This window comes from Aquila chrysaetos, chromosome 5, assembly GCF_900496995.4.
Source record: "Aquila chrysaetos chrysaetos chromosome 5, bAquChr1.4, whole genome shotgun sequence".
In the NCBI taxonomy this organism is placed as follows: domain Eukaryota; kingdom Metazoa; phylum Chordata; class Aves; order Accipitriformes; family Accipitridae; genus Aquila; species Aquila chrysaetos.
Window position 1 is genome coordinate 46,245,062 of NC_044008.1, and position 24,774 is coordinate 46,269,835.

General features: G+C 37.6%; 1 protein-coding gene across 11 annotated transcripts in view; it reads right to left on the bottom strand.

Annotated features, from left to right (window-relative positions):
- Nucleotides 1–24,774, bottom strand: part of TCF12 (transcription factor 12) — a 175,984-nt gene that overhangs the window by 115,665 nt on the left and 35,545 nt on the right. For 8 of the 11 annotated variants that reach the window (XM_030016097.2, XM_030016100.2, XM_030016095.2 and 5 more), the window contains exons 4-5: nucleotides 13,152–13,225; nucleotides 9,391–9,459 (exon numbers count right to left, since the gene is read on the bottom strand). The exons of 1 other annotated variant lie outside the window; for it this stretch is intronic. In XM_030016097.2, coding sequence (XP_029871957.1) covers nucleotides 9,391–9,459; nucleotides 13,152–13,225 — 143 coding nt within the window. Of the gene's footprint in view, nucleotides 1–6,206; nucleotides 6,262–9,390; nucleotides 9,460–13,151; nucleotides 13,226–16,682; nucleotides 16,705–24,774 lie in introns of those variants that run through there. 2 more of the 11 variants (XM_041123962.1, XM_030016101.2) reach the window with 2 other exon arrangements.

Below are 24,774 nucleotides of genomic sequence, written 5' to 3' on the forward strand. Positions count from 1 at the left end.
GCGGGGGGGGGGGGGGGGGCAGAATTATATATATTTCTATCAGAGCCCCTTTTCAAATCTGTTTTAAAGAAGACTCGACAATATATACCGCCAAATTTCATTCCTTCTAAGAACAGAAGGAAACTTCAGTTCATGACAATTTTGAAGACTACTCTCTGAAAGGGGATTCACTTGATCATAGCTAGATTGATACAGGCTCCAAGCAGAAACAGGAGTTAATTACTTACGCCAAAAGCTATTCTCCCTCTTGGGAAGAACTATTCGAGGATATGTACTCTGACCTGACTCTAATGGAACAGGCTGGTGATGTCATTCTTTGGGCCACAGGTGGGCTTCCAAAGCCCTTTGGAGGATTGCTACCTACTGTTACCTGCAAGGCATGTTTGACATCAAAAGGCTGGAAGGAGACACTCCATGCTGAGTACACATCCCCATTTCTGCCAACTTTGCTTCCCAGCAAACGTACCAACGGATTAGCATGCAGAGTGCAGAGTTTGAGTATTTAGCAAATAACTGGCAAAAGTCTGCAAAACAGGAGTTACTGACCAAATTTATTTTCTGTTCTGAGCACACTATTCTGAATGGACTGCAGATAGCTCAGGGCATTTTTCTGTTTACAGAAAAAAGTGGTTTTGAATATGATTAGATGCCATAGCTGTAAGCTCAAAACCATCTTGTTTGTTCCAACCTCTTACATAGCTACTACAAAAGCAAGCTTTAACCTTCCCAAAGGAAGACAAAACTTTTCTTTCTGTATTGTTATAGCCCCGATAATGTCTAATGGGGGCTAATCGCTCCCTTACAGCATTTTGTAATGTTGTCACCGTTCATTTTGCAACAGGCCTCTCCCTGGATTTCAGTCTCACTGCATGTTTGTGATCAGAAAGACAGTCAGATAGGTCTACAAATAAAAGCAACAAGTATTGTCTGCTAATAATGCCTATCATGAAATGCAGCTGAAAGACTGCTACTAATTAGCACTGCAATTTAACTGAGTAGCAAAGGCACTCTCAACACTGAATGGTCTAACATTTTCTTCATTTCTCAGGTATTTCATTGGATTAGACTGATGTTCTCTAATCATTCCAATAAACTAAGTCCATCAATTAAAAAAAAAGTCAACGATTACAACAGTTTTCATTCTCACCTCTTCTGGGTAAGGTGCCCCAAGTGTCCTAGTGATTTAGGCTTTATCTGTACCAGGATTTTCCATGCACAGGTATGCTAACACAGCCAAATGAATTAAATATCTGACACTATGGACAAAATCATAAACAGTTGTATACAGGACACCTGAAAATTATCTTACAGAATGTATTATTCTAGAAGACCCAGAAGAGGAAATGGAAAAAAAACCAGAGAAAACACACTCCTTACTAGGCATGTTTACCCTACCAAACCATAAGGTAAGGCCTGACACAATGAGTCTATGCCCCATTTTACAAAATAAAATGGTAATTAACCTCCTAAAACTCCATGTCTTTCAATGACCATTAAAGTTCTGACGTTTTGGTTTAAGTCAATCACAGAGCTCACCTAAGAACGAGCCAAAAAGCCTCCCTGGCTCACTGTTCCTACCCCTTTTCATTGGACTGGTTCCAGGGGTTCTGTAAGATTCATCTTCTCCCTTTTGCTTCTACTTCAAAAACATAAACAATCATCCCTTAGTAATTACTTTCTGAAATCACACCAGGATTTGTCCATGCATAAGCATAAGTACAAAACTGTACTCCTGACCCTAACTCAAGTTGTGGGTGTTTTGGTTTTGTTTTTAAGTAAGCACAACATCCTATTTCCACTTCAGAGTAGAATTTGGAAAATGAAGAAGTCAATAAAACTACATGGCACACAATTTTCCCATGCATTTATTGACTTCATGGAATAACTACTTCCTGTATGGGTAACTACCACACAGCATTTTACTTGCTCAAGTCCACTAAACCAGAGAAAACAGGCTGCTTTTCTCTGTTTCTCTTCCCTTATCCCCAAAGCCCTTTCCTACACAAGTCCCTGGAAATAGACCCAAATCAGACCCAGTTGTGGCTCATAACCAAGCTGCCAGATCAGTAAGTAGGTATTTGCATTGTAGCAACTTACAATATAGCTCGATTATCACCTTTAAATTTAAGACATTAAAATTCCACTTAAATGAATGGTTGACTTCACAATTTGACATGGCTACAGACCAAAAGATTAAATTTAATGAATGCTGCTTCTGATTCCTTGAGCGTTATAGCTTGGCTGACCTTAACAAATATTAATTGTTTAAAACTCAGGAATACTGAGGTCCCTTCCAAGCTAAATTTGGCTATGATTATATGAATCAGACAACAACTTATGTAAATGACCAACGTGTAAATGAACGACAGTGAATCTACCACTGAAATCCACTTTATTTTGGATTATCTGCCTCTCCAAACTAATCTGAGAGTTCTAAAGACAAAAAGAAGGAAAAAACACAAAGGCAGGAAGTTGGGAGAGAAAACAAGATACAGCAAGAGACAGAGGGACAGACCCAGAGAAACTGACTACAGCCAGAAACATTGTGGTGAGTCACTGACTTAAGATTAGACAAGAGGCTCTGGGCAATAGCCATACCAAGGTGTCCTAGCTAATTTAAAGATTATGGATTATATGATCACACGTGTTTCCAGAAATAAACAACCATTTTGTTTTGGAAAGAGTATTTTCAGTCATGGGATCTATGTATTTGTCAATGGCTCCTAGAGAAAAGACTACAGACGCAAAACCTGGCTGGGTCTATTGAACACACAGATCAGGAAGAACCTTGCAAAAATGAAGGTAAGCTAAAAATAAATCCAGGGAAGAGTACTCTTCCTTTTTGCCTTGAGGATCACCTGCACTGTATTCATTTCTCTTAACTGAACACCAAGAAACATCACATTGTCACAGGTCATGGTACAACTCCATGGGCTGGTTTTGGCTGGGATATGAGTTAATTTTCTTCAGAGTAGCTAGTGTGGGGCTATGTTTTGGATTTGTGCTGAAAATGTGTTGATGACACAGGGATGTTTTAGTTATTGCTAAGCAGTGCTTTCACAGAGTCAAGGCCTTTTCTGCTTCTCTCACCACCCCACCAGCGAGGAGGCTGGGGGTGCACAAGAAGCTGGGAGGGGACACAGCCAGGACAGCTGACCCCAACTGACCAAAGGGGTATTCCAGACCATATGATGTCATGCTCAGTATATAAAGCTGGGGGAAGGAGGAGGAAGGGGGGACGCTCAGAGTGATGGCGTTCATCTTCCCAAGTAACCGTTAAGCATGATAGAGCCCTGCTTTCCTGGAGATGGCTGAACACCTGCCTGCCCATGGGAAGTGGTGAATGAATTCCTTGCTTCGCTTTGCTTGCGTGTGCTGCTTTTGCTTTACCTATTAAACTGTCTTTATCTCAACCCACGAGTTTTCTCACTTTTACCCTTCTGATTCTCTTCTCCATCCCAGCAGGGTTGGGGGGTGAGCAAACAGCTATGTGGGGCTTAGTTGCCAGCTGGGGTTAAGCCACAACACTCCATTTTAAATCACTAACAGTCTTGCAGCAAGCTATTAGTCGGGAACAATGTTGTTTCCAAACAGTGACCAAAATGATTTTACAAAGTATTCACCTGAGAGGAACAGGGAAAGACACAGCAAGACAGCAAAACGTATACATTCCCAAGTACACTTCTGACAAAAAGTACTGAAGAATCAGAGATCCACACAACTGTATTTTAAGAATTAAGTCTATCATTTTTAAATGAAGTACTTCATACAATTTGAATAATTTTAAGTGTGAAAATACAGACCTTCCAATCAACTCTACAAGAACAAACTATTAGCTTGAATGTTGCAGCTGAAACCGTACTTGACCATATTTTGTAATTCTATGGACCAGAGTGATGTGCACAGAGACTTTTCTGTGAGGGAATGGGGAATTATGGGATAAGTCAGTTTGCAGCTGAACATAACTAATCAACAATGTATAAACCTCCTATGCAATAACAACAAAAAAAAATCCAACCAACCAGCATTATAATCAAAAACTAAAATTAAAAGCAGCTTCTTCAGTAACCAAATCTTTTCTAACACAACCAATAATAAATGCATCCAGCAACTTGCTTGTCTCTGGTGTAACACTACCAATGTCCTCCATAAAGACAACACGCAGGTCTGTGTCATGGTTTAACCCCAGCCAGCAACTAAGCACCAAGCAGCTGCTCTCTCACTTCCCCCCACCCAGTAGTATGGGGGAGATAATCAGGGAGGGGGGGGGAAGTAAAACTTGTGGGTTGAGATAGGAACAGTGTAATAGAACAGAAAGGAAGAAAATAATAATGATTATAATAACAATAATCAAATGATAATAATAATAATAAAAGAACATACAAAGCAAGTGATGCACAATGCAATTGCTCACCACTTGCCAACCAATGCCCAGTTAGTTCCCAAGCAGTGGCCCCCAGCCAGCCTTCCTCCAGTTTATATACTGGGCATGACATCACATGGTACGGAATACCCCTTTGGTCAGTTTGGGCCAGCTGCCCTGGCTGTGTCCCCTCCCAACTTCTCGTGCCCCTCCAGCCTTCTTGCTGGCTGGGCACGAGAAGCTGAAAAATCCTTGACTTGGTCTAAACGCTACTTAGCAACAACTGAAAACATCAGTGTGTTATCAACATTCTTCTCATACTGAATCCAAAACCTAACACTATACCAGCTACTAGAAAGAAAATTAACTCTATCCCAGTTGAAACCAGGACAGTCTGTCACAGGTCAAACAAAAAATTACCGTAACTTCCTAAACAAGGAAAAAAATGCGGGGCAGGGGGGGGGGGGGTGGGCGGAACTGAGCAGACAGACAATGATAGGATACTCCTCACACTCCTTAGACCATTTCATCCATATTACTATCAGTTGCCTGCTACAATCCAAAAGCTAAGAGAGCAAGCTGAAGACCCGTTTGATGTGCCAGGAAACAAACACCCCTCCCCTCTGCAGGCTCTGTGCGTGCCATCTCCCAGGCTGCCGAGAACCGTCAGTACTTCAATGCCATCTCGCTTTATTGTGCAAGAAACTTGTATAATACTTATTAAACAGAGGAACAAATGCAGTTAGGTGATGGAGATCACTCAACTGCACCAGAAACAAGGAGCTGTACACTTTATAGTTTTACTTCTGATTCCCTTTCACTATCAGCAAGTTTTAACATTCCACTCCAATATCCTAAAGACAGAAATGTAGCTTTATACCTTACTTAGTCACCTGCTACACAGGGGAAAACAAGCAGATATCACTACCCCAGATTTCAGGTATTACTGGGAGAAGCCAAGAGAGCTTTCACAAGTACCCTCCAAGTGTCACGATAGGTTACACGCTTTGTAACAGAGCTCTAAAAATACTCATTAGCTTATTTCCATATATCAAGTTGAAACAGATGAAAACTATCTGTGCAGGAATGGAATATAATAAGAACTGAAAACATGGTTATTTATTTTTAACCTGGTAAAGCTTTGGAAGGGGAAGGGGGACATAACACATTGAACAAGGAATCTATTTTGAAATAATCACCATTTTCTCCAGTTCTAAATCTATTTACAGGAAGTTAACTTAGTGAATTATGCATCTGATGGTCAATTACACCTCTCTAAGCTCTTGTGAGACAAATATCAACATGATATGTAATGGGACAATTCCCTGGCCACATGGAAAACTAATTTGTGAACAGATTCCAATGCTAATTTCAATATGATAGGTAGCTGCAAAAAAACAATTAAAAAAACCAGCAAAAAACCACTTCTCCAATAGAGCTCACATGACTGAAACCAGATTTTTCTAGCTCTTATCTAAGCTATAAACAAACCAGGAAATAAGATGATACAAGTATAGCCAACCAACTTACTAACAATAAATGCTTAAGTTCAATACTTTAAAACCTAACTAAAGCATTCAGAACTTAAATATCAGAACTTGCTTGGAAAAGTGCTGCCCATAAATCAAATTACAAAGTAAGCTGCATTTGCAAAAGCGTCCTGTGCAGTGAATATCGGATATTTAATTTTGGCTTTGATTTCATACTGAATCATCTGCTTACTTATAGAATACATCAGGAAAAGCAAATAACCAGAAGAACCACCAAACAACCTCCCTCCCCCGCAAAAAAAACCAACAGAGGACAAAAAGGACACAAATACAACAGACTTGATAACACTTACTGTATTTCTGTGTCCCTCTTGTCTTGTTTTGCTATTTAACAGCTTCCTTTCTTGTTATGTACCTGAGATTAAGAGGTATAAAATACTATTTCAAAACCTGCTATCTCATTACTATTTTTTGACTTCTTTGCAAATTAAAAGTACTACTGGTGTGTCTGGGGGAGAATAGTTTGGGCATATAGTATTTCAGGTTCCAATTCCTGTCTGAGTCTTTTACATACAATAGAGGGCATAACCTGTTGACAACCTGTTGACTGATGCTACAAAATCTAGCAGTGGTATCTTTATCAGTTCAACTCTGGCTTCAAGTAGCTATATAGCAGAGTTACATAAATGAAAAGGAAGATAAACCGCATACTCAGTACTGAAGCTAGATTCTATGTTACATCAGGTCAAAATGTACACTCACAGCTTTTAGTGCAACATACATGCTGGAAGATACTTAAAACACCCACAGTTCACATTTTTGGAAGAAAAATACCTCAGCTAATTTATGCTAAATTTTTAACAGTTAAAATTATTATGCACATATATAAAAAAAGGCTATCCAGCAAGGAAATGTCTTATGAAAAATATTTTTGGATTTGCTTGATTTGGAGACAGCAATCTGAAGAGATAAAAAACTAACTTGCTCCTATTGCAAAGGCTTGATTTGGAGACAGCAATCTGAACAGATGAAGAACTAACTTGCTCCTTTTATTGCAAGGACACGTTCCAACAAAATCAAAACCATGAAAGAAAACCTCACAGAGCACTATTCTTCATGAAATAAAAGCAATCATTAGCCACACCACAATAAAAACTATGGTAGAAAAATGTTTAATTAAAAGACAACGTATATCCAAAAAAAGTGATTATAACAATTTGTTGCTAGGTTATGAGTATAAATTACAACTTCCAAATAAAGTGGGAAAGCTAAAAAGTTCAGAATCATTTCACAATAGGAAGACAAAACTTTCAAATGCTATTGTTGTTCAGCAAACATGCTACTTGGTTCAAGTACCTCAGAATTTGCTTTGAATTGCTCAGTAGAGCAAGGCTTTCAAAAAGCAGCTTTACAGTCCTCTGCAACATACACTAAGAGCCAGTCACCCTTCTAATGCAAGGGATTATGAACACATGCAAAAATATCTCTAGCTCTATATCACTCAGATAAAGGAAGGACTCGTATACATTAACCAGAAGATATTCACTGAAAAACCACTACTGTTGCACATACAGAAGTCAAAGAAAGACTGGAGAGTTGGAAGAAAAACAAGCACAAGAGACAGAAAATTTTGACACAGTATTGTATATGGACTTCAGTATAATCACTCAAGAATAAGCGAGACCATCAGCACTTCGTAGACTTCCACTGACTTGCTAATTACCATACCTGAATTATTCCTCTTAAAAAATAAAGCTTTCCTACTTTTTTCTCCCACAATATATGTATTTTCAAATTATTCATTTTTCTAATAAAACATTTGGCCTATGCAAAAGAGATTTTGCACACAATAGTCTCTAATGTCTCAATTTGTACATTTTCACAAATTTAAGATCGTCACAGCCAATTCTAATACAAATACCCACTGCTCTTTCAGTGTTAGAACACTCTAACATTATTAGGTAATGAAAAAACAAGGTTCATATAAGGTTTTCTCAAGCCTACAGTGATTCTCAGCCTTCAACATTAGTTCAAAACACTATTGAAATAAGCGCATTTTATATTTTAATAAGGTAGTATAAGAGATTCTTAAAATAAACTGCTACAGGATATTAGAGAAGGATCTTTTGTGAATTAAACTATTGATCAAAAGATTAAAATACATAAACAAACACCCCAAGCACAGGAATATATGTCCAGTTTTCACAGTGAAAAAAAGTTACCAGTGCGTTTTCCCCACTTCCCCAAAAAACTGTACTTAGACCAATGTTCTCCAACCATTCCATGAATAAATCAAAAGGAGTGGGTGAACAAAGACATAGTAAAGTTGCTGATTACAAAAAACATTTAAAAATAATCCTATCTAAATGTTAGTCCCGAGTTGCAAAGCAAATTCTCCACGAAATTGGCAATGAAACAGCAGATAAAATTTGGTGTAAATAAATACAGAACATGTTAAAAAATAACTCAACATCATAATGTGGTAACTACTGTACAAAAAAAAAATCTTATTCTTTTTCTACACAGTTTTTTTAAACAGTATCACTTCAGAGCTTAGTGACAGTCTAAATATGCAAGACTTATGAGTAAGAAAGGAACAGAGAATGAAAGTATCATTATGTCATGCAGAAATTGATGGTATACCTTCATCTTGACTAGCGCATGCAACCGTAATCACCCTAACTCTTAAGTTATGCAGAAGAAGCAGAAAGATTCAGAGAATGGCACCAAGAACTAACCACAGGTTAGGAGAAGTTACTATACAAGCAGAGACCAATAGATTAGGATTCTTCAATTTAGTTGATGAGAGACATACGAGTGGCATATAAAATAAAGACGGGGGGTGGGGGGAGGAGAGAATAAAAATTATGAAATACATCAGTAACAACCAATGATTACTATTCAGAACACAGGAACGTGGTGAAAATCAGTTAAATCACTGGTCAGCACACTTAAGACAAAAACATCAATATTTTTGCCACAAAACAGTTGTAATTATTGTCAAAACTGTAATCTAACTCAGAAAAATTCACAACTCACAGAAAACGAGTCCACCAACAGCTGTAAGAGCAATGTCCAACAGGTCAGCTCTATCCAGGAAATCTCCTAAGCCCCTAAGTGCTGGGCTTTGTTGGGAGAGTATGACAGTAAAGGTGGCAAAATATTTGCCCTATACTTACGCTCTTTCCTTAAACATCATTGCTGACACAATCAGACCATCTATACTAACGTGAACAGACCTTTGTCAGGAGTTGGGAAAGGAAGATCTGCTTTAGCCAGTCTTCCACTGTATTATTTAATTAGCCTTTAACAGGTATATACTTAACTATCACCAAATTCCATTTCTATTTACTTGAAATTTGCTTATCTTTACGTGCCTTTGGAAATTCCAGCCAATACTGGGCCAACAGTTTAAATTCTTAAATAATTTGGTCACTGTATTGTGAACTTTAAAGGAAAACTCCAGTAGTAGGCTGCACGCAGATTTTAAAAAAAAAGAAAGAAAATCACACACAAGATAAAAAGAATAAATGGTACCTCTTGAGGCTTCAACTTCTCTATGTCTGTGGAGAGGTCTGAGCTTTTTCCATGAAGACTGCCATTTTCCTGTAAACAGGCAAGTAGAGCAATTAGGACAAGAATAACATTCTATATAGAAATTATGAGGAAAAGCACTGGATTTTGAAGTTACAAGTTGAACATGTAAGACAATTATAACTTATTTAAACTCTGTATGTTAATCACCACAGGGAATAACCTAGGAATGTAAAAGGCTAAGTGTACCATTTGCCCTGCCTCCTGAGAAACTCTGATCTATATTCTCACAAAACAGACCCACACACTCATTTTACCTCTTCCTCAGAGCCATCTAATCTGGCAGCATATGGAGTAGTAGTCAGAAATTCCCTTTATTCAAGATTCTGAACCAGTAGTGTAATGTGTCTCATTTGTTGAAAGAAAACCAAAAAATAAAGACCATACATCTTACCAAAAATTTATGCATGCAAACTTGATTTAGACTGGTAAACAAAGTCCAGTGCTTTTTCAGTGATTTTGATGCAGAACTTCCTTTGTTCTACTTTTCTGCAGAAGAACATGGCCATGAGATGAATTAATTTGTGCCTCTTAAGCATTACCAATTCTATATACAGACAGTATGTATTTCTAGTGTTCATCACTTCTTTTGGGAAAACACAGGAATGGAGTTTTCCTGTAAAAGGCATTCAGTTTTCTTTAAAAGAAAACTGTTGCCATTTAAATGACATCCCAGACAACCATTCTTTATAGCTTCCTGCAGGGCCTCTACAGAAAGTTGGTTTTCTTCCCCTCCCACTACCAAATTTTTAGGTGTATTGAAGGCCTGGCCAAAGATCTGTATTCATCAGCCAAACCCTCTGAATTCCTTTCGACAGCCACTTCATATCAATGCTGCATAATATCCATCCTGACTCTGTGGGACAGGCCTTCCTTATTCCTCAGTGTATGAAAATGATTTACTACACAAAACCAAGGAGATGCACGTTTTGTAATCTTCCAAAGCCAAGCACCAGAGGCTGATGCCTCCTAAGAAAACCCAACCACACCGGGCTCTCAGGAAAATCTAAACCTACAAGCATCCACTACCTGGTCAGTGACACTGCCAGAAACTGCTGCTGTGCCGATGCTTCAGGACTGTGGAGTCAACAGCTCACAGCTAAGCTGACCCCACAGAGAAATTTTATGGACAGTCTAATGTCACGTTCTAACATGAGACTTGCTCTTAAATTTATATCATTTAGCAGGTTTTCAAAAAATAAAATTAGTGTAGGAAGACATTTGCAAAACTATTCAATTTACAATAATCTTTCACTAGAATTTAGGACTATGAGGGTTCCCCCCACCGCCATGATTTCTGCTGCCTTTAGACAAAAAAATCCCCTATAAAAATGAAGAAAACTTTACCACCTCAACACTACAGGAACAAATGAATTTTTTTTAAAAAGGGAAGGCAAAACATACAAAGGGTTGTTTTGGGAGACAGAGAGAAGTGAACCCGCTTATTTCATTTTTAGTTTATAATTCAAGCAAGTTTGTATGCAAGTATTTGGTCCTCTCCTGTTCTAAATTTTATACTGATGCACACAAAGCCACACTATAAAAATCATTAAATTCAGCCACAAATACAAGTAGGGAAATAAATCTACGTATCAGTATTTTAAGTCTCTAACTTTCCAAAAAAAATCAGACAGCATTAACTGCAAATTCTCTAAAATAAACATAGTTTATAACATATTTAGCTTGAATTAGGAAAGACCTATTAAAACAGTATGCTCCAGTTTACACAAAAATGAACATATTTTCTTTTAAAAAAACCCAACAAAACAAAACAAACCACAAATTGTAAATAATAGGTGCTTCAGAATGAACTCTCAGTATTATCTCAAATTACTAGCATGCAAAAGAAAAATCCTCTGCACTTAGCCAGCAGAGGAAGAAATACTTCAGTAACATTCTGGGGATAGATTCCGTCAACTCTTAACAATATATTCAGTTTGGCTAGAGTCCAACTGGCTTTAGCTGAAACTGTCCTAACAAATTATGATTCAGCAGGAACTGTTTGCTGGGAGGATAAATTTCTTTTTTTCTGTGTCTCACTCCCCCGCCCCCCCCCCCCCCCCCCCCCCCCCCCAGTATAAACTATTTTAAGTCCAAGTTACAGTTGCTGGTGGGGGGAGAGGGACACCTGACATGTAAAAGAATTTAACATCTCTCTTTTTCCTGAAGCCTTCCACATGGCTCAAGACAAACCTACATTTACATTTGCTTTTCTTAACGATACACCCAAATAGCACCAACTTCTTCCTACAACTCTTTAACTTCTGGTATACCTCTGTTAGAACACTAACATCTGCATTTATTACCAACTTTGGGGTATTATAGTATAATTTGTGGAGGGTTTGATTCTTGACTAGTGTTTGAATTTCCTAGTCATGATCTTCAGTTACAGTAAAAAAGCAAACAAAAAAAAACCCAAACCCATAAAAAACCCAAACAACAACAACAACAACAAGACCAGCAACCAGGCACCCTGACTTTACATTATTGGAATGTTAGCCAGCTGATCCTCTAACATTAAAAAAATGTGATTAATATAGCCACACAGCCAACCAATCACAAGCTCAGATTCCAGTTAGGTCAGCTTAAGTCATGATTGATAAAAATTGATCAGCAACATCATAAAAGTGTCTCAAAACACCAAACACAATATACAAGTTACTTAAAGCTGCATAGTAAGATTCCATTTCAAATGTAGAAAAGGCATCTAAAGGCTGGGCTTCATGCCTTAAATTATGCAGGATATTTTAAAAGAATGCCTAACTTCTATGTTGCATAGAAGTAAGTACTTCTGCAACCCATAAAGTTCTTCTATCTTTTTATTATAATTTATTTACCAAAGATCAACGGAAAAATTAGGACTTCATAATAAATCTTTCTAATGCTCTTTTCCAGAGGCTTTAACAATATCCAGTGAGCTGGACAAGACCTTGCAGCCTACTCACTTCATTCCATAGCAAGAGAAAGCTGCAAAGGTACATGACCTAACACAGCTCTCTGGCTTAAGGGTACTGAAATCAGAACAGATTATTTAGACTAGGCCCATCAGTTCTGCTGCGTATTTCTAGTAATTAATTCATTAGGTACTTAGCTCATTGACTTTTTAGGGAGTAGATATTCATAAAAAGAAAATTGAGTAGATGAAAGAGAATGTGATTTCCTAAGGGGAACGCTTGCTTTTGACCACTGAGTGGGGTTTTAAAAAGGCAATGTTATTTTTGGATATTAGATACTATCAAAAACCTTTAGCTCAATAAGCAGGATGGATGAAGCTGCAATGGGAACAGGAGAAAAGTATTTAAAAAGAGAAGCCTCTGTCCAACATCATGACACAGCACATACTATAGCTGGCTAATGTTAATGGAGAGGCAAGCGTTCCCTACACTTTGCCAATAAATCTGCTCCCGGATAAGTAACATGACTTGTATTTTCATTTTCTGACCATAAGGTAAATAAAATGCATGGTCATCATTCAAGTATACAGTTATGTATGTTTTATTTTCATAAATTCTTAACCTATATATTTTTTAGCCTTAGAAATCTGCATCACTATTGCAGCTTATCAAAGTCATTAAAGTCTATAAAAGATGCTAATCTATATTTTTAAAGGAGCTTACCCTTCAAAAACATTGCCAAATCATCTGCTGATTTTCATTGTACTTTCCCATAAACTTTCACTATGAATTATTATATGGGAACCTTACCCTTGAAGATTCATATGAAGGACTTGGCTGACCGCTTGTTCCCCAGGATGTGGCACCTGTTCGCTCATCCATACCTAGCAATAAAAAGAAAAATACAGACCTATAAGAAAAGATAGTAAAAGCATAATGTTCTCTGATGCAACCTGAAAGCAAATTCATCTGCTTCCATACACTTAAAGCAAATTCATCTGGTTCCATATACCTAAAGCAGTATTTCTAAAAACAAAAGATGAACAGTTTCCTTGTTAATGAAGCTGGCTACAAAGCAACCTACTCATTTGGACACCTGCAGCTGCTGAAAACAGGAGCATAAGAAATCAAAAGATTTGCCAATCTGCAGTGTCTGCCCTACCCAATCCATAAGAAATTAGCATGAGTAACAAAACAAGCACAACTATGTTAGCCTGGCTTTTTGCACAGCCTGATTTATCCTGCATCTTAAGCACTGAATATTGCAGCACATACTGTGAAACGTATACTTGTTATCTACTCTTTGCTCTCATGTCTTGCTTAAGTATTGTAAAATGTGCGAAATTATTTCCCCCACTTGGTCTTTACATGACATGCAAGATATTTTAGCATAAGTGGGGAAAAAGACAAGACAGACTGGTTATATTTCAATGACTTAAAAAAACCCCACAGACACTCATGGTGTCTGCCCTACTAAAACAGGAATCTTTTTTAACTCTATAACGGTTCTTTTAGAATCAGTTCCTTTTATGCAAATGCAGGTTACAGCTCAAAAGAGAAAGGGGAAGGAAAAATAGGGAGATCTTGAAACTCAATATCAGAACATATATCCCATGTATTATCTAGCCAACAATTAGAAATACTGTTGCCAACACTTTCTCCAATTACTTTCTATTCAAAGTTAATTGGTCAAACCATCTTTAAACCCCATTCCAAAACAACTAATTGCAAAAGTACCTGAATTCCTATAACAAATTCATTCATATAGGATAAGGTTACTATTACAATTAAGTTCCTGATTATCTGTATCACAAGATAATTTTTTTTTTTAATAGGTGAAACACTTCCATCCTAAATTGCAGGTTTCCACACGCTTTGGCCTATAAAACACAACTCATAAGTTTTCCTGTCACCCAAACTTCTCTCATAAAGAGTTTTGATATAGAGCTAAAATTCTTATGTGAAGTATAGTATAACTATTTATGAAGCTTTATAATGTCATAATTTATAAATAAGAACTAAGTGTCACAATTTATAAATAAGAGCTCAGTGCAAGGTACTCCATACAATCACCCCTAACCCCTAACTTTATATTGCAACTGTAAAACTTTCATGTATGTAACTCATACTGGCCACACTACAAAATAAAATCCAAGGAAATACTGTAAATAACTACCTATGGAGTAGTAGTATTCTAATCATTACTTCCTTAAGAAATGTGTTTTATGATGCTACAAAATACTGTTTTGAGAAAGACAGTCTGCAGAAGGCATGTTAAACTGAAAGTACAGTACAATCACCTAGATAAAACCTATAGACAACCTTTTGTGTACTGCAGGAAAGATCCCCAAGGCTGGAGAATGCTCTTTGAAAATGCAAAACCACCACTATATTGAGCCAGCAGTTTGTGGAAGTTTGCTGCATTTTGCAGCTGACAGCATTGTTGTTGTTTCATTGTAACTGGTCCAGGAGCTGAGTAAAAAGTCGTGGCTGGCACTGACAAAGGCAAAAGTAATCTTTTGGCACAATTGACTCTTTTCTGCCAGAAACAACAGCCTAGTAATCCAGTGATTATCATAACAAGTCTTCCATTGCTTTCATTTCAAAAGAGACATATAGTAGGAGGAGGGAAAAAAGCAAAGAAAAACACCTTATTGCAAGACAGTCTTTGGCAAAGTCTAAGATGCAGTACGTTATATCAACCCATTTAGGAAATATGTCGGTAAATAACGGTTATGCATAGTGTTTAGATGCATGACCCCTGATCAGTAAAACATGTAACTCATTTAAAAATTTGAGTCAGTGGCACATAAGGACTTATGTTAAGGTTCTGCTAAATCAGCACATGTATAACTAAAAATTCTCATTATTTTAATTCTACCATTTGATTGATGCAAATAAATTTTTTAAAGAAACTGCTCTAAAAATGTAACAGTAAGATGGGGAGGAAAACTAATTTCTAAATAGTTCCCAGAATTCTTTCTTCTAAAAAAGGTCAGTTCGGTTAGCTAGCGTAGTCAGGAGTATCGACGTGCTTCCTTTTTTCTGCCAGGTGTCTTTTTCCTCCTTTTCATGCAGCATTTCTTCTCTTCTTACAAGCCCGAAACAGGTTTGCATCTGGACCTACCCTTTAATCAGAATTTGCACGAGACATGCATTCACACTTTAGAAGCTCCTTGAAGGCTACAAGGAAGAATTTCATATACTACATACAGAACACCAGCACTCTGACTTACTGCTGCTGCTTGACATCTGGATTTGACTTGGAACAACACCCCTGCTGCCCTTGGACCCTCAGATCAACATAGCACACACCAAACGAGCAGAGAACCAACTAGCCAACAACGCTCAACCAGGAAATCAGATACCTGCCTACTGTGGTGCTCAAGGAATCTGTTCTGGTTTGTACACTAATGTTTTTTCCACCCATGACAGATGAAAAACAATGAAAAGCTGCAAGAAGCAAAGACCCAAACAAACTCTAGCAGGCTGGGCGCAAACAAACACCACATACTTCAATACAGCCAAAGGTAGCTCTATCTGAATGAGCCAGGAGCATAAGATACACCTTCCAGATGGGAGGAGAGCCTGAAGTGGGGATCACACAGTAAGAACGAACACAGGAGTCCTCTATGGTAATAAATTCAATAAAGTCTCAAAGCAAAAGTGTCATCAAAAGCATCAACAAAAGTGTTCAAGTGTTTTTCTGGGAAACACAAAACAGAATGGAGGAACTAGGGTGATCACCACCTTCATATAACCCCTTCCACAAGGAAATGCAGTGTCCAATTCCAGTATCCACTAATTCATCACGGATGTTCAAGGGCACGGGAAAGCTGTGACAGTTAGCAGAGCACTGAAAAACATGCTGCCCAGGGAAGGGCTGCAGTATCTCAATCTGTTTAGGCAACACAAAAAGGGGGAAATTCAACAACTGCATGTTATAAAGGTCTAGTAACACAGATAAATGCAGTCAGGCAGACAGAAGCATAACGAGGTTCTTCCTCCCCACTTCCTTATTTAGTGTGCACTGAGGATGGAAAGTAATTGAAATGACTCATGAGTTGATTTCGTAGTTCTCAATCAAAATTGGCTACTTCTATAGCAGATACGCTGTAGTTTAGGGAGTAATTCAGTAAGTTTGACCTTTGTTTGAGCAGATTCAGCTGGTAGTCTGTGACTGGTCTGGCTCACATAGCACCTCCACTGCACTCACTACGGCTGTCCCAGGGAGGACTGGCAGGACATCACCCCTGCTGTCGGCCAGCTGCGCAGACAGGGCACAGCCCAAATCCGGGACCCCGGCCAGGCCACAGGAAAGGCTGAGTGTTCCTCACTCACCTCTGGAAGATCAGGCCAAGCAGTCATGAGGATGCTTTCTGGCTTTATGCACTGAATTCTAAAATGGCTTTGCTTAACGTCACTTTTAAGATGGCACTGTGAGCATTTCAAGCCCTTCTAGAAGAAAAGCTGAAGAAACCTGTTGCATCATTACTTCAACATATGTATTCATTCTGAAGAAACAGGTCCAAACATTCACCTAATAAAAAAAAATGGATCTTACAATCAAACTGAAATGAACATTGTTCTTGCTGGTGTAAGACAGAGAAGACCATATTTAAAACTTATTTCAAGAGACACAGGCTCTAATGTTTGTGTAAACAAGATAATATACTTTATAGGGTTACCATCTGCTATGATGTTGATCAAATAAATGATTTGACCAAAAAAAATCACATTGTAGATTGTTATACTAGGTACTCAAGGTATGAGTTTCTATCTTTTATAGCTTCTTTATCCAATTTTGTTTCAGAGTAATGATATTCCTTCAGATAAGGTTCAACTACTGAAATCAATTGCAAAAAAACCTAGAGCACAAACTGTAACAGCGTTGATTGTATTTTGCATCTTAGACCCCCAAACAAATCAATCTACCATTAGACCCTATATTGCAACAGTCTATTGTGAAGTATGATACAAATTATTACCTAAAATTATATTTTAGGTCTAGACTTTCTAGTAAGGGGATGCAAAGAGAAATATTATTTGATGGAGAAATGCTAACCCAATTAAAAATTTTAAATTTCAGTAGGTTAAGACTATTAGTTCTCAGCCTCTTCTTGTTGATTCCAAATAGAAAATATTTCTCATTTTATAGTAGACTTAATATTTTTAATAACATAATAAAATAATTTATATTCTAACAAACTACCTGAAATTTACAAGTCAGATAAACAGTAAAGACAAGATACACATTTATTACTGGGGGTGGGAGGGGAACACTCAAAACCAAAAGCAGCTTTGACAATATCTATCAAATAGATGCGGTGGGCTTAAAATATAGAAAGCTAAGGTATTAATCAAATTGAGAAGAGAAATGAAACCCAGGCAACCTATCAACAGTCTAACCACTGAGGTGCCATTGGGATAAATTCAGATGCAAGATTATAATTAGGTAAAAGACAAAACATTTTCATTTCAAACTATATAAATAGAGGGCTTTCTCTCCACCCACCCCCTGCCCCCAAAGGAAAGGCAAGGGGAAGTACTTCAAGCGGGGGCGCGGGGGGACGGGACACACGGACGGACGGACTTCAAATCTCAGTCCATATTGTTTCTTGGAGAATGTACCAATTGCCTTACAGCATATGGATACCAAGTTCACCCCCCATCCCTCCGGATCAAAAAGGGAAGTTCCTCCCCAGTAACAGAATTGCTTATTAGAGGCACCAGTAGCAGAGCAGTATCCCTTTTTGTACCTTTTGCTCCAGAGAAGATTAATGGAAGTGCTATGGATATGTCACAGAAACACAATCCTGAGTCAGAGTTGTCTGGTACAAACTCTGGATTCCACAATTCCTTCAGGAAACTTTGCGAGATAATTTTATTAAATTGCATGATGCTGCTCACTCTCCTCCCTGTACTGAACCAGGGAGGTGCAGGCTGAACGCTTAATCCATTGTGTGGTCTAAATGCGAGATTTCTCCTGGGCTTAACTGTTAGTTTCAATATCCTTCCCCACCTGCCCAGTCAGGTTTATAACCATAAGAGTTGAGGTTGTTAACTACCAACCTCTAATGGCAGACATTTAAGAGTGCAACGAAGCGCTGCAGGGATTGAAGCCACCCTGCGGAGTCATTGGTTATGTTGGTTATTACCCATAAAATACTAACTGCCATTTGAATATTTTTCTTTGCAAAGATCAGTTTGCAATATCTGTTTGAAATATCAACAGTGATTATTAACAGTAGTAAATTAATTAATCTGCATTTTGGAAACACTGTTTATCCTGGAGAATCCCAGAGCACAATCATCTGACATAGCAAAGAACAAACACCCCCTATGCCAGTTATTGTGGAAATTACTTTAAGAATAGGTAATAAGATATGCTACACAAAGTTAATGTATATCCCCAGAATAGGCAATCACAATTAAAACTTCAGTAGAACAAAATTATTCAAATGGAAGAATGTACAAGTACACAACTTGCCCAGGCAATAACCAAAACTTAGACCAAAATTAGCATTAACAGGTGTTAAAAATTAGTTGTAACCTAAAATGCATCATCAAATTGAACTCCCTCTTTATGGAAAAACCTATACTTTCATACAGAAAATGATTTGCAAGAACAGTATTTTCTCAGCTCAGAATACAACTTAAGGGTGTATACTTGAACTTTTTCTAATACAACAAAATACTTACATTGTATAAAGTCAGAAGAAAATGGAAAAAAAATGCTGTTTCAGGAAAACTGATAAAAAGCTTTAACTTAACAGTGTCTATCAACATCAAAAGTCCATACAGGTAATACAGTTCCTGTGTAACTAGCAAGTATGTTTTAGATTTGTTTCCACTCATTACCTAAATACAATTTGCTGTTAAAAAAAAAAAGGGGGGGGGGGGGGGGGGCAATTACTACTTTTAACTTAATTTCACAAACAATTCTATTCATTTCTTGTAATAAGGCCCATGTATTCCCTAAGAACAACAACGGTAGGTTATTAATTCCTGTAATAGCAGCGCTTTTACAGAAACGTCAGAAGTTACCTACTTCTCTTTCCTCGTATTCTCTGCTTCCTAGACTCTAAATCACATCACCAAACACACCAAGTGATCTGGCATGGCCTGGACACTTTAAATACAATACAACCTGCTCAGAATAAAATTGGAACTGGCATTTCCCACCCAAATTGTACTAAACTAGAAACCTGTACATTGCTACACCCATCTTGCCAGAAAAAGTACATTAGGTACAGTTCAAAGAGGAGAGCATATTTACAAAACCATATGTAATATGCTGTATACAACACATTTGTTATTTGTGTATGTTTATTCAGACCATTCAAGCATAAGCTAATGATGAAAACTATAAAAATTAGCATTTAAAATAGTTTTTTTTTTAAAAAAAAAAGGGGGGGGCAGCAAATTTCCTTACAAATCTACAGGGATGCTCAAAGCACTACACAGTAAAGCTATTCTTTGCCCCAGAAAAGAAATTTCCCTATATTAATACAAGCTTTAATATTATTCTTCCATCCAATTTAAGGTTAAAATTCTAAAAGAAAAATTAAAATGCTAATCTTCATGGATTAGATCCTGTGTATAAATAATATTTACATGTGTGCACAAACAGAGTGTATTTTGAAGCCTCCCTGGTTACAAACACGAATAAAGCAAACCAGCTTAGAGATCTTAGAGATCAAGCCCTTAGCAGGGATACAAAGCAGAGCTTTTATTCACATGCAAACACACAGACAGTTAAACTGCTATTAAATTGCATCATGCTGCTTATTCTCCTCTCTATATTGAACCATGAAGTATCAGATTGAACAGCTCTAACAAGCAAGTCTCAGCCGTACGATAGTAGCTATCATAATAATCCATTCTACTGGCATATTTTCCTGTGGTTACTTCAGTTATGACTTAACAGCTTTATACAACCACACACTTAAATATATATATATATACACATCAAATCAAGGCCACTGTCACAAGACTGCACACACCAGGCCAAAAATATTCAAATATAGCCTCACAGTCAACAGCTACTGTTACCAACTGTATTACAGCAGTACAGAAAACTGCCAATTCAGGCACCAGAACACAATACAATCTGAGCTACACTGTGTGCAACTGAGGCACTAACTGTCATGAACAAAGCAAACACTACAAGTGTGACAGTTGTTCTAACGTGTCTAAAAAAGTTAAGAAAAACTGCTTTCAGTCATTTACTGTACCAGAAGGTGCCCAGCAAACTTTGACCCTCTTGAAAACAAACTCCAAGATCAACCTGAGGGTCAGTATCCTTTCATGGTTTTGATGGTTGTCATGCATCTTTACACACGTACAATTAAAATTATCCAATTGCAACAAATTAAAAGTACTTTGCTGATATTTAGAAGATCATTAATGCATTAATTAATACTCAAACCTTTTAAGGAAAAAGAGAGCCTCTGACATATCAAGCAGTTTAAGAGCAGAGAGAAAAAAAAGAGCTGAAAAAATAAATTTGTGAGAAACATCATATATTTTGAATTTCCAAGTTCATGTAGGTGAACCAGAAGAGAAATAAAGTATCAGACAAAAACCTTGCATCTTAGTGAGCAAAGATTTTGAGCTTTAAGTAAAATGGCAAGTATAGTATACAGTATAGCCAAGGAAACGTCAATACAATTCCACATTTACACTTCTATGACTGGAAACAAAAATATTTACAGATATGCAGTCAAGATAATAGAAGTCTGAGTCTGATCTTCAGAATATCCAGACCAAAAGTTTGTTAAAAGCATGTGGAAGAAAACCCATAATTTGCTATGGTATATAGTATCTCTGTATCAGATTTTTGGCTGCCTTACACTACTGAAATCTAAGTCTATCTACTAACAGCAGCATGGCATCTCACATTAAAACAACACACTAACATCTTACTTTTTTTTTTTATAAAACAAAGCATGCAGAATACAAAGACGTTTGAAAGGTTTTCAGGTTTACCTCTAGACAGGCATATCTTTAAAGAGAAGATTTCTTACGATTACTTGTTCTAAAGAGCACATCTAACAGACTCACCCACAGGATTGGACTCTCAATACTGAACAAAGCAGAAGTTCTGTGAACATAAGCTCTTCATAAGAGAATTCTGGCTCTTTCAATTCAGCTGGGGAAAAGTGTCTATTATATGAACATGTCAGCATTAAACATCATCTTCTAACTCTAAAAAGAAAGTTTATCTGTTCAGTATTTAAACAGGGAAGAATGCTTAATGGATAAACAAGCACTGCACATCTGTTCATCCAAACCAGAGATGTGGTAGGCTAGCTCCACATTACATGTGAAAAAACAATAGAATAAATATAGCAAATGTTGACTTAGGTAATTATTAGAACCTGGCTCACTTATCTCTCCCCTTTTTTGCCAAAAATCAAGTAGAAACCCTCCATACTACTTCATTTTCATCCAAGAAAGAAGCTTTTACAAGGTTAGGGCTCCACCATTTGCCCTGCAGTACAATGAAGTGCCCTGCTGGTTTGCCCAAGGGAAAGATAGCACCTATTCCCTCAGTAAAAAAGCTGCCTAGAGCAAAATGTGTTTTCTTCTATTATTTTAGGCATGGAGGGGAAAAAAAGAGATTTAAAGTAAACTATTAAAAACTTTCATGAAGCATCTCTACCTGCATTTATACAGTTGAGAATTTGAGCTGATGGAAGTTAGCATTAGCCTGAAGTATCAAGGACTACTTTTCTAGTATGCATTTTGTACTAACTAGTGCTTCCCCCTCCATAAGCTAGCTGGAATGTAGTAAAGCTCTTGCCAGATGTTCTTTCGCAGACGCTCAAAACCAACAGTTCTCAATAATTTCATCACTTCCAAGAGTCATAGCCAGAATCCAGTCTGAACAAACGATGGAGATCTGGCACAGCCGGTGCTGCCAGCAGGGCCCTCAGATACCTTAAAAAAACCCAACAAACACAAATAAACAAAAAACCCAAGAAACCTTTCTTTCCTCAACTTTGAGACATTTCTTCCAACCACTTCTTTGACATAGATTTTGTTGGCATTTTTGAGCCTCATTCTCAAAGTACGAAAATGTGACATTCTCTGTCAAAGGAGAGAAACCCATCTTTAAATTTCCCAGATATCGTTGTTTCTGCCCAAATATTTGCCGAATCTAGCTCCTTGCTGCCTGGGCTGTTAGCTGCCTGCTGAGTCAGGCAGGCAGGCTTTGTGTTGACAGCTCCCTTAGTGTGAGTGGCAGTAAATGATGGTGTGCCCACAATGCTGGAAAGCTGATATGATACAGTTCAGTCTCCTACATCAACAAACGAGGTGGAAGGAAGATCACTGCCAGATGTTAACAGACCTTGCACTAATACATAGCAGTACTGCCACAAATTTTTGTCTGAGGGAGCCTAGTTTACCTTCAATTGGCAAAATCATTTGTTTCTGTTTATTAGGTGTTTCCACTCTTTCAATTTCTTTAAAAGGGCTGTTCCTCCCATTGAACCAAAAAGTCTCACCACAGCTCATTTAAGTAATAAGTTGCCTTACGCCTGTACTCACTAGTTTCTTCCTTCATAATCAAAAGGTGTTAAGTGACCTACTAATTTCTGCTGCACTTCAGGATCATCCACGTTTTAACATTCTGCTAGTATATCCATGTTGCTACAACTTCTAAGTTTGGAAAGATTACCTTCCAACAAGAAAATTGCACCTTTAGAGGATCAGTAACACAGAAGTAACAACTCTAAGAGTAGTCAAGACTCCCTGTTCAGCACTATGGTATTTAAAAGCTGAAGAATAATTACAACAGTTTAACATTACTAATTTAGCAGAAATACCCAACTGTTCTGAAAAGAACTTCAAGTAGTATCTCACTAACTAAAAAAATAACTTATTTTTCTATTCCTGAAAATAACTACTAAATTTGGTAGGATCTGGGTCTGGTGGAAATTAGTTCAGAAATACCTCCATTTGCTAGCAAAGATGTCAAGATTTCTCCAACTTTACTTCTTAACCAAAGGAAAGACTTTTTTTTCCTTTTAGAAGGAAGAGCAGTGAAGTCTTCCATTTATTCTACTAGCTTGTCGTTTAATACTCCATAGTCTGGTTAGACTGCGTAACATTTCTCCTTGGCTTAAATCCTAAATATCACACTTTTTATAGAAATGTGAGTTTTCAATGCTTTTCTCATAACAAGTGTTACATGAGCTGAAACACTCTTAATAAAATGCACTTAGAAACCATACACACTTCAGAAGCAGAACTTTGATGGAAAAGTTAGAACTGGAATTTGTATTCAAGTAACCCCATTTTAAATTGCCTTCGTTCTCTAACAACATTACAGCTGAACTGACATACCTGTTGCTGTTTACAAAGTGCACTCATGCCTTTTTTTTCTTTTTTTTTTTTAAATGAGGACAAGTTGCACTTTGAAAAAAACAAAAAAAAATTGCTGCTGCTTCTCAAAGTATGCTGTTACAGCAGTTCTGCAGGTTATAGCTAGAAAATGCTGAAAGCCAATAAAATCCGGTAGACAGCCTTTCAGTAGTGAAAAGCACCCTTACCTGGTAATTATCCTTCCTACAATAATAATACAGTATTAAACATTTGCAAACAGTAACCTGAATAGTCTATAGTCAAAAAGCAAGTAGCAATCAATAACTATTTTTTTTTTTAATTCCTCCTTCCAGGATGTTTTAAAAGTCTCTCCTACAAAAGCATCAAATAGTCTTACAACTTCATTCCTATAAAACTTACACCTTAAAATTAAGAAGATATTTCTAGGAATATTGAATCAGAACACAGAAGCTAATGATTTTATAGTAAAATTAGGACAAATACTGTAAGTTTAATATTACAGGTGAGTAAGACTAAGAAGCAGAAGGATACTAAAACCCTTCAACTCCCTAGCACTGCAGAGAGCCGGTCACTGCCAGCACAGCGTCCAGCAGACCTGTTCGCCAACGCGTGAGCTACAGCAGTACAAAATCTCCTCATGCAAAATAAGCCTTCAAACAGGCAAGCAACATTTACCAACTCCTCTGAAGGGATTTTGATGCAGGAACCACTGCCAGACAACATCTTATGAGTCAAGTTTTATGTATGCAAACGCAAGCCTGTCTTACTAACAGCTAAGGGCTAGCTGCCACCCAAAGGAGGCCATCCTGCTTCCCTTAACACTCTGCTGTCTGCACGGCCCATAGCCTGGCTTCTGTGTCCTCCTCCCTCATACGAGCACCCGTGTTTTGTAGGGTCCTGCAGTAAACCAGTTCAGGAAGAAACTAGTAGAAAATGGAACCATAAGAAAACCCCTTGCTGGTTTCTGGCCAGATTAGGTCACAGAAGTATTTCACTACCAGGCCAGACCACCACCAGTGTTGGCAGAAAGGAAGGGGAGAGTACGAGAATCAGACAATGCCAAAGTCAGGGTTGGGTG